The sequence below is a fragment of the Palaemon carinicauda genome, chromosome 20 (genome assembly GCF_036898095.1).
Source record: "Palaemon carinicauda isolate YSFRI2023 chromosome 20, ASM3689809v2, whole genome shotgun sequence".
NCBI classification, from domain to species: Eukaryota; Metazoa; Arthropoda; class Malacostraca; order Decapoda; family Palaemonidae; genus Palaemon; species Palaemon carinicauda.
Window position 1 is genome coordinate 65,777,137 of NC_090744.1, and position 14,259 is coordinate 65,791,395.

General features: G+C 31.3%; 1 protein-coding gene across 16 annotated transcripts in view; it reads right to left on the reverse strand.

Annotated features, from left to right (window-relative positions):
• The window catches only part of LOC137614297 (cytochrome P450 4c3-like), a 98,019-nt gene extending 86,328 nt beyond the window's left edge, over positions 1-11,691 (reverse strand). For 12 of the 16 annotated variants that reach the window (XR_011039046.1, XR_011039050.1, XR_011039052.1 and 9 more), the window contains exons 1-3: positions 11,534-11,691; positions 10,065-10,188; positions 8,553-8,634 (exon numbers count right to left, since the gene is read on the reverse strand). Coding sequence is in view for 3 of the 16 variants with exons in the window: in XM_068344036.1 (XP_068200137.1) it covers positions 3,878-3,984; positions 8,553-8,634; positions 10,065-10,178 (303 nt within the window). In the remaining 13 variants the exon portion in view is untranslated. Of the gene's footprint in view, positions 1-3,877; positions 3,985-8,552; positions 8,635-10,064; positions 10,189-11,513 lie in introns of all 16 variants that reach the window. The other 4 variants (XR_011039045.1, XM_068344036.1, XM_068344037.1 and 1 more) reach the window with 3 other exon arrangements.
• Positions 11,692-14,259: the final 2,568 nt, after the last annotated feature.

The following is a 14,259-nucleotide window of genomic DNA, read 5'->3' on the forward strand; positions in this document are numbered from 1 at the left end:
CAGTGGGATTTTTATTTGATTATAAAATTTAGCTTAATTAATAAAGGTTAATCACTGAAACGGCTATGGTTATTCACTATTCAAATTGAAATTATAGTTTAAATTTTCTGTCAAATTGAAATCATAGTTTAATTATTTGTTTTTATTTGATTATGAGATTTAGCTTAATTAATAAAGGTTAATCACTGAAACAGCTATGGTTATTCACTATTCAGCACCAAGACATGGCCTATTATCTATTTTATAGGCTAGGATAGTGCCACTTGAAGGTTACAATATGCTATGAAGTTACTACTACCAAAAAGTAATATTTATACACAACCTTAAAAGTTTTGCCAAATAAAAACATAATAGGTGTAAATACAAACATTTTCTTCGTTTCAAAGATAACCTAAAGTCCTAAACTTAACATAAACTTTACAAAACCCATCAAGATATAATTTTTCATCATTATTTTTCAAGTCTATGAAACATTCATATTTGGCAGTAATATGTTTGAATTGGCGGTAAATTTGATCAAATCTGGCAGTATGGGAGTCGTGTGACCGACCGACCGTGTCAACTTGACACGGTCGGTCGGTCAGTTATCTTACTGCAGTGATCGTGTGAGGATGTACACTTCTGTCCCTTCTTTTCCAAAGGGTAAGTTTATTTCTTACTTAGTAACTTTGTGTTTTAGGATTATCTCATACTCGATATAATTCACAAGGCATTCTGCAGTTTATTTATGTTAATAGATGGGCTTATTTTTTAATTTATTTCGAATGATCTAGATTAAGGTGAAGCTTTTGTTCATAATAACGGGGTTGCTCTATAGGACAAGAAACGCACGCACACACACACACACACACATCAATAGAAAATAAATCTTTTTTTTTTTTTTGATGAATTAAATTTAAATGGAAATTCTTTGAAGATAAAACGAAAGAAGTTAAACACATTCATTTCGGCTTGAAAACACTTGCCACTGTACACCCACATGTACACACGCACACAAGCGTACACACACACGCACACGTGTAAGCGTCGTCATGCTTGTACTAGTCAGGGCGACCCATACTAGGTTGGTTTGCTGTGAACGACCAGACAAAAATCTCCATCGCCAATCCCAGTATATATATATATATATATATATATATATATATATATATATATATATATATATATATATATATATATATATATATATATGTATATATATATATATATATATATATATATATATATATATATTATACTGTATATATATATATATATATACATGTATATATATATGTGTAAATATATATATATATATATATATATATATATATATATATATATATATATATATATATATATATATATATGTATATATATACTGTATATTTATATATACTGTATATATATATATATATATATATATATATATATATATATATATATATATATATAAATATATAGGGATAAGTGTACAGTCAATAAGCACTTGAATGTATAGGAGAAGAGGTCATATAATAGGGCATGAAAGGAATAATAAAAACGTAGGACCTTAATTTCAAGGAAATCCACTAGTATATACAAGGTAGATGAGGATAGTGCATTTTGTGTTGGGGGATAAACGTACTGATGATGAGCCTTTTTTGTGTGTATTTAAGTGGCTACTGTTATTGAAGTTTTAATACAGATGGAGTTTTTTAATGATTCATCAATCATAGTATGAATGTGACAGTCATTTGTGATATTCATTAATAGGAGTCACCCTTGGTCCTTGGTTTAAGGGGACAACCCCCCGCCCACACACACACACACACACACACACATATATATATATATATATATATATATATATATATATATATATATATATATATATATATATGTGTGTGTGTGTGTGTGTGTGTGTGTATGTATGTATGGTGGAAGCTTTACTAATCACTGAGTTCACTTAGTATTCAGTAGCGAAAGTATGCTTGTGGCAGTGACTATCATGACGTTTTTTCTTTGCAGCCATCCTATGCTTGGGGTTAATGTTAAATAGGGTCATTCATGTATATATATATATATATATATATATATATATATATATATATATATATATATATATATATATATATATATATATATATATATATATATATCTCGCGTATTGGATATTTCTGTAGTAAGTTATTGTGATCTTGATCGATAAATTTTCTATAAATTTATTTCCATTTCACAAACTAAAAAAAGATATTCTAAGCTAAGGCATTATCGTAAGCCACATGAACTTAGCGAGCAAGCAATAAAAAGCAATACGGATGTACTATATAGAGAGTAGCATATTTTATCGTAAAATGCTAACAGATTCGTACGTATGTATAAATCTTTAAATCCTTTTGAGTACGGATACCTTAACGTCGCAAAAGGATTTGTGAATTGTTATTATCAGGAAAGCTGTACTAGTCAGGGCCACCCATACTAAGTTTGTTTGATGTGAACTATTAGACGAAAATCTCCCAATATCACCAATCCGTACTGGCTAACGTGGTGATGAAAACTGACTAAACCACTGACATGAATATGGATGTCTGAGGCCTTTGTCCTGCATTGGACTAGAAAGGGGTGCCTTTATTGTTGTTGTTTATATCTTCCTCAACCCATTTGCTATCCCTAAACTAAAGGGTGAATTTTGGAGTCTAAACCTTTACTTTACCCTTGGCCTTACATTCTGATTAGGGTTCACTCAGACAATCTTCACTCCCCCCTCTCCCATCCTTACTATATGTCCATACCATCAATATTGACTCACTTTTAATCCACTTTTTCTCTGTTGGAGCCCCTGGGCTTATAGCATCTTGCATATCCAGCTAGGGTTGTAGCTTAGCTAGTAATAATAATGATAATAATAATAATAATAATAACTCCGACGAACATTCATGCTTTGGTACATATTATTGCTCCTGTCATTTAGCATTGATTCCTTTTCCTATATTGCCCAAAATAGATTCAGCATCCATTTTTCAAACTTTCATTTTACACCTCAGCTGTACCTGGTGCTTCTCCATTCTTAAATTCATGTATAATCTTCTTTACATTCTTTTTTATTCCTCTATAATTCATTTGTTTCTTCTATTTCCACAACACAATGGGCTGATGTATCATTCAGCTTTTCTAATTATGGTTGTAGATTGACTAGTAATGATGATAATAATAGTTACCAGTTAATGTCATCATCCTTACACAATTTAAATCTTGTCTTTGCATTTCTCCTAAGTTTCATATTCCCTCAATATCATTTATCCCTTCTTTTATTCCCAACCTTCCGTTCAGTTACTCTGCCTACTATCTTCTTAGCAATTCTTTCCTCTTTTGTAATGTACATCGGTCCCATACGAATCCTTGTAATATATATATATATATATATATATATATATATATATATATATATATATATATATATATGTATATATATATATATATATATATATATATGATATATATATATATATTTTTTTTTTGAGTATATATATATATATATATATATATATATATATATATATATATATATATATATATATATATATATATATATATATATGTTTGTATTATATATATATATAGTTTGTATGTATATAATAAAGGAATGATAGAGAAAGTAAAAAAAAATATAACGTATAATTCAAAAATAAAACAAAGAGTGGGACTTGCATACAAGATAGAAAATATTCAGAAAATACTGTATCGTGTGTGTGTGTGTGTGTGTGTGTTTGTGTGTGTGAATAAAGGCCTGTACAATGCACACATACAAATACACTTTTCGTACAGGTCAAAGCACAAATAGGCATATAAAAGAAACTAAACATTAAAAATATCTACTCATCCCCAAAACTACTAAAGACTGGGACCACTCTCCTACCTCCGCCTGTTTACACGTGGATGTGACGACCATAGGACGGGGCCCCAACCAAACCCTGGCCATAGGATCTCCAATTGAAACCAGGGCGTTGATGCAAATAAACACTTCTGCAATAGGTAGCGTTTTAGTTGATGATAGGCAAAGTGGGCCAACTGAGTTCAAAGTCAGCTCCGTGCGAGGGAACGTATATTGATAGGAGGGTGAAAGTAATGTTGGATAAAGATGAATTTATGAAAAGTAGAACTTGTCTCGAGTTGTGTAAGAAATTGATACGCAAATAGTAATACCGATAGATTAAAATTGATGGATTTTTTTAAATAGTTGTCCCAACGAACAAAATACTATAATAGGTAGATTGATCATGGCTGAAGAGAAAGTTGTGACGACGTAAACGTGTGCGCAGACAAACAATACACACACACATACACACATCTATATATATATATATATATATATATATATATATATATATATATATATATATATATATATATATATATATATATATATATATAGGTTGATCAAGACAGCAGCCACCCGTAGAGATACTACCGCTAAAAAGTTATTGGATCCTTTGACTGGATCCCTTTCTCTGGTTACGGCTATTTTTTTCTTTGCCTACACATATATCGAACAGTCTGGCCTATTCTTTCCACATTCTCCTCTGTCCTCATACACCTAACAACACTGAGCTTACTAAACAATTCTTCGCTCAAGGGGTTAGCTACTGCAATGTTATTGTTCATTGGCTATTTTCCTCTTGGTAAGGGTAGAAGAGACTCTTTAGCTTTGGAAAGCAGCTCTTCTAGGAGAAGGACACTCTTAAATCAAACGATTACTATTTAGTAGCAATTTGGTCATTTTTATTTTCAAGTTTTATTACGGACTAAAATATTGTCGACTATATTTTTCTATGACACGAATTCTGTCAATCTTCTTGGCTATCAAATAAGTTTGGATTTAGGATTTCTTGCTAGCCAATCAACTAATTACTAGCGAGATCTAACGTTATTCAACTTGTGTAACCGCACGACAGATTAGAGAACTTCGTAATCTATTTTAATCGCATATTTGATAGAATCAGGTTTGCCATAAATTATTCCAATCTCCTTTTCAATGATAGCAATTATGTTGGTCACTTCATCATAGACTATTGTCTAAAATTTCGAAGGGTAAAATTTCAGTCAGAACAATTAACATTTTAATTTTATATTAAAGAAAGTTAAACTTCGGTTACTTCTTGAGACGAGGTGTATGAGACAGTGATAAAAATCTACAAGTTCCTCTTTTAATACAATAATTTATATTACCAAATATCAAGATATTCTAAGCGAAGGTAACCTTAGTTGAGTGGGACGCCAGTTGTCATTACATATCTAACCAATCTTCAAAAAACGTATGATGTAAACAAAGTTTAAGCAAAGGAAGATAGCATTTATCATGTTGACAGACAAATCTCAAGATGCACCATTTGAGGATTTTAGCTTTGTCATGCAGTGAACTTGAAATTGAAGATAAAACACAGCGATAGTGTCTCGTGTTACTGAGGATATAATCTAGGTGAGCGCTTACTGTACATTGTCTGGGGGAATTCTGAGGATGTAGGGGAAATAGTACAAGATATTTAAAGGCTTAAATGTCGCTCTTGAATGGCAGAGGCAAGGGACAGTCCTATCAAGTAGGACAACGCCCTTATAGACTGACCATATATTATATGATCAGCGCCCAGGCCTCCTCTCCACCCAAGCTAGGACTATGGGGACTAGGCAATGGATGCTGATGACTCGGCAGATAGACCTATAGGCTCTCCCAAAGCCTCCATCCTTAGCTCTCAAGGATGATGAGGTTGCAGCGACCAAAAGAACTAACGAATTTGAGTGGGACTCGAACCCCAGTCTGACATGTTACTGCATCGGGGTAGTTCAGGGATTGTATTGGATGCTGAAAATTTGTTATAAATGAAAATTATCCAGATGTTGAATGTAATTTTTAGTAAAAAAAAATTGAGGTTGAACATGAAATGTTTGCATGTGGCAAGTTGAAGAATTGGAATTGAACAGCTTAGAAATGGGGCAACATAAGTTGTGAAGAACACAAGTTTATTAAAGTATTGGGAACGGTGCATCAGGGTATTCTGAGATGGCCTGATCTTGTAGAGAGAATGGATGCTACAAATTATACGTAAAGAATGAACACAATGAAAGAGGTGGCATCGTGTGTGTAAATGATTGACGCAAGCAAGGTTGTATCTTTATTGTTGTTACAGGCCAAAGGCCATTAAGGAAAGTAGTATAGGCTAAGTTTATAAAAGCGAAATATTAAAGAGAAATATAAATAGTAACGTCGTCTGTGTAGGTATATAGTCTACATAGGCCTATGGTCTAAATGGTTGATGTAAATTTGTCACGCACTGGGTCTTCTCCACGATTCAGTTGTTTAAGGATGAAACCTTTCTGTCACTTATGTCCCGTTTGATTAATATATTTTAGGCTTTTGTAATATTATAAGATTTCTTTTATTACCAGTGTGTTAAGGAAATAGATCACCTCAATTGATTATTATAAAAGACTTTACTTCAGATTATCTATCAAACTTTCATTATCGATAAGCTTTAAAGAACTGGTGATAAGTTTTTATGGAAGCGACCCCAAGATAATCTTTTCTTATTATATATGTTATATATATGCTTCAGTCAGCTCAAGTTATAAATAGATATTATATCTGATTTGGAGACTATCTCAAGACTGATAGCCTTACCACAGACTCAAGAAGTAGGGATATCAAATGAACCCTAATAGACCAAGCCTTTGCATATTGCAATGTATCACTTTGCTGTTCTGTATAAGCGAAGAGGAATGCTAATTTTAAATCAACAAGTAACTATAGTCAATTCTTTTTAGTGAGGCAGATTTGCACCGACTCGCAGGGGTGCCCCTTTAGCTCGGAAAAGTTTCCTGGTCGCTGATTGGTTGGGCAAGATAATTCTAACCAATCAGATAGCAGGAAACTTTTCCGAGCTAAAAGGGCACCGCTGCGAGTTCGTGCAAATGGGCCTCATTAAAAAAAATTGAGTATAGATCTGTAAATGAGGAGTCTTGATTTTTTCATTTTATAGCATGTTGCTCATATTTTCTCTTTCACTTCCCTATCAACCACCTTGATGAATATGTTACTTATAGCATTTGTTTTTGTCAATAGCCTGTCCAATAGTTTTATGTATTTTGGCTTTAATCTGATGTATATATCACAATTATCATGAACCTTCCTTGGGGATTATTTGCAATAATTTACACACACACAAAATATATATATATATATATATATATATATATATATATATATATATATATATATATATATATATATATATATATATATATATATATATATGTTGTTTACAAAGATATGAAATGTTTCAATACAGTCAAATGAGCATCTCTGGCTACTCATAGCATCTAGATGGAGTATAAACGTGAATATGAATGTAAGAAAATTTAGTTTGACAATTTTTTTTTCTTTTCTTTTTTTTTGTTTGTAATTGGGGTACTGTGAAAAATACTAGGAATGCCTGTGCAAAGATATAGTATGGAACATGGATGGAGTGTGTTATATCTGATGTTAGCAGACGACTCAGTACAGATTGGGATATGCAAGAAGAGTTGCAATAACTAGTGAAACAAATAAACGTTTATTTGCAAGAGGAAAAATTGGAAAGGAAATATGACCAGGTTATGAGGGTAAATGGAAACTTTAAAGATAGGAGATAGTAGAAATCTAGATGATGTGATAGGAGTGTTGCCATAGATAGGTCCCTAATAGCCAGGCTATAGGTGAAGTATGCCGTGTGTAGAGGTGCGCCAGGCTATAGGACCTATAGGTGAAGGATGCCTTGTGTAGAGGTGCTCAATACGCTGTCATAGTCCTCTTTGTCATTTTATGAAATAGCGAGTGTTGTGTAAGTTTTATGCACGAGGGTTTCATCCTTAATGCAGCTGTTAAAGTAGGGATTTTTATGTGAACATTGATATGTTTTCTTTTAAAACCATTCTTCTTAGAAGAAAAGGCGTAACGATATATATACTATGTATATATGTATATATATATATATATATATATATATATATATATATATATATATATATATATATATATATATATAAAGTACACGAATATATATAATATATATGTATATATACATATATATAGCATGTGTATATATATGTATATATAATATATAAATATATATATATATATATATATATATATATATATATATATATATATATATATATATATATATATATATATATGTGTGTGTGTGTGTGTGTATAGAAACAGCGTAACGATATATATTTACAGTGCATGTGTGTGAATATATATATATATATATATATATATATATATATATATATATATATACATACATATATATATATATATATATATATATATATATATATATATATATATATATATACAATTACAGTTGTATTTATTTGTAATATGTATGTCTATGGATATGCGTACATCGCGCACATGTACAGTTGCCTCCAAGAATTTCGATACACATTACCGTAGGTAGTCTGTGGTATTGTGTACCGGAATTCTTGGAGCCAACTGTACATGAACATCATGCGCATTAGTAAAGAAAGAAACATCATAACTGAACACTCACCTCTTGGCTCGACATTTATGTCCAAGGCATTCCCGATGATTGGCCAGGCAGGAGGGCCAGGAATCTTCTCTATCATTGCCACCTAGTGAGTGGTCGTAATTAGATCAATAATAATAATAATAATAATAATAATAATAATATAATAATAATAATTGAATCAAAGGAAACTGTAGTAATTAGGGGTAATTTTAAATTAATGAAAAGAAATTGACTCTGAAGAACTTTTAATGTATTGTATATTCATGAAAAGCTTTTCTCTCTCTCTCTCTCTCTCTCTCTCTCTCTCTCTCTCTCTCTCTCTCTCTCTCTCTCTCTCTCTCAATTTACACGACAATGTTCTGAGTTTGCACTGATTAATAGTGTTTACTCCGTTCCTGTGTTGACAAACTATTTGTTTTTTTCCAACCGTGTTTTACAAAGCTGTTATAATTTTTGTCAAAGTGAATTATTAAGCTGTATTTGTTTATTTCAATACCCACGAGAGAGAGAGAGAGAGAGAGAGAGAGAGAGAGAGAGAGAGAGAGAGAGAGAGAGAGAGAATGTCATTGAATATCAGTATCAATATGACAGCCAGTCCTATAGTTGGTGTATTGTTTCATGATAAATAAGATGATATTAAAAAAACAGTATTTTGTGAGAATTAATAATCAAACTAAAAGCAAACAGGATAGATCATACTCTGCTAAGACAACTCAATTGAATGAAGTATCATGAAGCATTTATTTATACTATAATCACCAGCACACACTTAGGCCTATGCAGATAACTTGAGAACAGATGAGTATAATTTTATGAAACCTATCAGGTATATTCAATTAACCTCCTTGAGATGATCAAATATCGGGGGAAATCTCCCCTATATTGAAGATTTTATGACAATGAATGCGTAAACTAAAACTTGACTCCTCCAAAAAGCTAAGCGTCTCAAGGTTGCATAAGGAACATATCCCGCTAACACGTTTTTAATGATCTAATAATACTTACATTATATATATATATATATATATATATATATATATATATATATATATATATATATATATATATATGTATGTATATATACATACATACATACATATACATTGAAATACTTTGAAATCCACAATTTTCCTTGTATTTGTGACAAATGAAATAACCCACAATGTATGAAAAATTAAATTTATTCAGCCTTCGAAGGGATCAACTCCTTGAAAAGGAAGAAAGGTGCTAACTATATTTGATTTTTCATAAATTGTGGGTTATTTTAATATATATATATATATATATATATATATATATATATATATATATATATATATATATATATATATACTGTATATATATATATATATATATATATATATATATATATATATATATATATATATATATATATATATATATATATCTGAGTCACCAGAATTAAGTGTTGCAAAACCACGATGAATTTCCCCTACTTCTGTAACGGGAAATCATTGTAATTGGCAATACAGTTCGTTCAAAGTAAAGTTACTGATTAAACTTAGTTCTTACCATTTGCTTCCTCTTCGTGTACCATGTAATAAATAGGCCTATGAGGACTGTTGCCATAAGGTAGGGCAAGGCGTGTGGGGCCCAGATCAACAGGTTTTCGCGCAACCAAGCCATTTTCTGCTATCTGGAAAAGCAATTTATATTTAGACCATTTGTAGATTATATATATATATATATATATATATATATATATATATATATATATATATATATATATATATATATATATCTCAAGTGCATATATTAAGGAACACGCACACACCCACATATATATTAAAGTATTGAATTAACAGCTTAAGATAGAGACTACTGGTGAAATATAACTGGGGCACTTTTGTCAATAGTCGTAGGATATATATATATATATATATATATATATATATATATATATATATATATATATATATATATATATATATATATATATTCGGTTACGCCAACGACAAATCCTAACTAGTGACTGGTCTCTCAACGTCCCTTGAGGGGGGGGGGAGAGTAGTCATACCCTGGGGGATAAGTAATTACTAATGGGGAATGGGATGGGAAGCATTGAATCTGTGTGTCTGTGCATATCTATCTAAATAATTACAGCAATTTTTGACAGGTCACGTATATATTAATATATTAACTAACTAGGACAACGTTAGAATGTCTGATTTAAATGAAGCATAGGTTTATATCTTTGACTAAAACGTTCAGTTAGCAAAACATTCAGTTAGCATTATTAATCGAGATTTTAAATACACATTGAAAATAAATCCATTAACCAGACACAGGTCTCAGCTAGCCAAAGCTTCTGATAGCAAGTGGAATAACCACATGCGTATGTTGATCCTTTATCTCATCTACTCAACTTGCAGGATATTTTGTCCATGGCGTAAATAAATTGCAAATATGAATAAACTGCACTCACTGTATGTGATTACCATATGATAATCATTTAAATACGCCATGTTTACGCATTGTAACATTATTTGGTAACTTTATTTTAATGAAATAATCAGCTATGAAGAGGGATAATAAAGTACTATGTAGCAACTATATCTCGTGTTACATGGGCACTCGACGGTTCACTTTTGGATGTTGAATTAATTGATCTTTCATTGTCCATTCACATTTGCACTTTTGATATATTCTTTTTTTAATGTTTCAATAATAATTCGAACATTAGATTTAATAGAAAATCACTGCCAACTTTATGTTAATGCTGTTCGTGAAAGGAAAAGCATTTCGATATAATGCAACGGTAATGACGTATTTATTATTTTTACATTGTACAGTAATAAATTTTACACAATTATAACTTTCGTATTGCAATAGATTTATGGAAACAAACGGGAGAAAATTCATATAATTTTAGTGGGAACAAATTTATAGCTATTATGAGTTGAACCTATAAGTAGATAGAAAAAGAAAACAATTTTTTCATACGTAATAGAGAATTCATACTTAACTGTACTGTAACGTACGGAATATGAAGTGAAGAACGAACTCAAAGTAAAGACATTACGAAACACTATTCGTTTGACCTCTGGCAATAGACTGATTGTGTGTGGCACAATGGCACTGTGGTGGACTCACACTGTAGACCACAAAGGCTCACAATGGTACATGATAAACTGATTTAGTTGAAATCTTACAGGTTAGCCTTTTCGGGCCAGAAAAAATATCCAAATTTGTCCTTTTTTTCGTGCCAGATACCTAAATTTGGTCTTTTTTTAAAATTAATTAGCCTTAAATGCTCTATTTTCGACCTTTTTCTATTATTAGGTTGGCCTTTTAAAGCTGCATTTGATCAGATGTTGGCCTTTTCTCATTTGGAAAACCTGGCAACCCTGACTAAGATAGTGGCGTTCATAAGCTGTGCAGTAAATATATTGTCCTCCAAGACCTCATGAACACGCTTAATAAAGGGGGAGTTTCTTATCTAAACAAACAAATACAGTCACTCTTGTAAAATACGTTAACTAAAGGCTCTTATATGCATTCAAACGTGGGTAGCGTGGTAAAATGAAACCCTTTTTGGATGTATAAATCTGAGAACGTTCATGAACTAAACCACGGACAGATTTCCAAGGAAAAACTATTTTTAGTTTATCAGCTAGAGATGATTGAAGAAATATATTGTATCTTATCACTGGCGAGAGAGTTAATTTTGTTTCATATTTTCGTCGATTTGCTGATAGGGGAACTAGTGTTATGATAATATCTGTAAATTACCTAAACACGAAATAGATAGTAGGCCAACACACACACACACACACACACACACACACACACACACACACACACATATATATATATATATATATATATATATATATATATATATATATATATATATATATATATATATATATATATATATATATATATGTATATATATATATATATGTGTGTGTGTGTGTGTGTGTGTGTGTGGTGAGAGAGAGAGAGAGAGAGAGAGAGAGAGAGAGAGAGAGAGAGAGAGAGAGAGAGAGAGAGAGAGAGAGAGAGATTTAGTTTGGTAGCTTCATATTAACCCTGTTATTTATTTTACCATTTTCTTACCATCATGGCCTAGATACAGGAAAGGGATAACAAGGCCTCCTTTATATGTGTTAAGGATTTCAATTAGATGAACTCGGTTTCTCTTACTGATTACCTTGTCTTAGAGTTTAAGACTATTCTTCTGAGTCAGGCTATGCTCAAATTAATAGTTTCCCTCTACTTCATAACAGTCAAGACCTATCTTCCATTTAAGCAATGATTTTGTTAGTAAATAAGACAGAGCAGGTTGTTCCTGATGTGTCATATTCCTGTAAGATATAGACAGTATACTGTAAAATCTCACGCAGATTGCAATGTCATTTGAGTGATCTTTTGGATCTTAACTGGACAAAGTTGCATAAAGACAACGAAACTGTTCTTTAAATACACTAAAAGATTAGTTCAGGGTGTTGAACCACTATATCTTTTGCAATTAAACTGGTCAAAGTTGCATAAAGACAACGAAACTGTTCTTTAAATACACTAAAAGATTAGTTCAGGGTGTTGGACCACTATATCTTTTGCAATTAAACTGGTCAAAGTTGCATAAAGACAACGAAACTGTTCTTTAAATACACTAAAAGATTAGTTCAGGGTGTTGGACCACTATATCTTTTGCAATTAAACTGGTCAAAGTTGCATAAAGACAACGAAACTGTTCTTTAAATACACTAAAAGATTAGTTCAGGGTGTTGGACCACTATATCTTTTGCAATTAAACTGGTCAAAGTTGCATAAAGACAACGAAACTGTTCTTTAAATACACTAAAAGATTAGTTCAGGGTGTTGAACCACTATATCTTTTGCAATTAAACTGGTCAAAGTTGCATAAAGACAACGAAACTGTTCTTTAAATACACTAAAAGATTAGTTCAGGGTGTTGAACCACTATATCTTTTGCAATTAAACTGGTCAAAGTTGCATAAAGACAACGAAACTGTTCTTTAAATACACTAAAAGATTAGTTCAGGGTGTTGGACCACTATATCTTTTGCAATTAAACTGGTCAAAGTTGCATAAAGACAATTAAACTGTTATTTAAAATATTTTTATCAGTATAATTAATGGGAGTAGGCTACTGTTAACCTAGTATCAAGAACAATGTCTTAATCAAGCAATATTTCAGATTTTTTTATTTAGAAAAAAAAAGAGGCTTATAATCTTGGAATTATGAGCTAATAAAATTTGGTATGTCATAACTTGGCTTAACTATATGATATCATTAAAAACGTGTATGCATTAGCTGAAAAGGAAGACATTTTTATGATAACTAGAAACTCCAGGATATAAATTAGTGGGTTATCTGACAGCTGTTATATTAATCTTTGGTGATCCAACTGTGTTATTTTATCAATATATTATATTCTGAGCTTTACCACCTCTAAATCTTGAATAATCTCTGGCGTCAAGCTAATTACTATACGATACTGTATTAGCTTACAGAAATTTAATTTTTCTTCCATGTCTTACAGGTATTGGATTCTAAGGACTTAAGTAATGTGAAATAACCTCGCCTTGCTATGTTGAGGTTCTCAACCCCAACATTTGAGTTAGTCATGATGAGCCATGATTGAGGTTAAGCCTATGCATTACTCTATTGTTGCTTTTGCTGTGTACTTATAAAACTTGATATCATTTAAATGAGAATGTGCATTTTACATTTCCA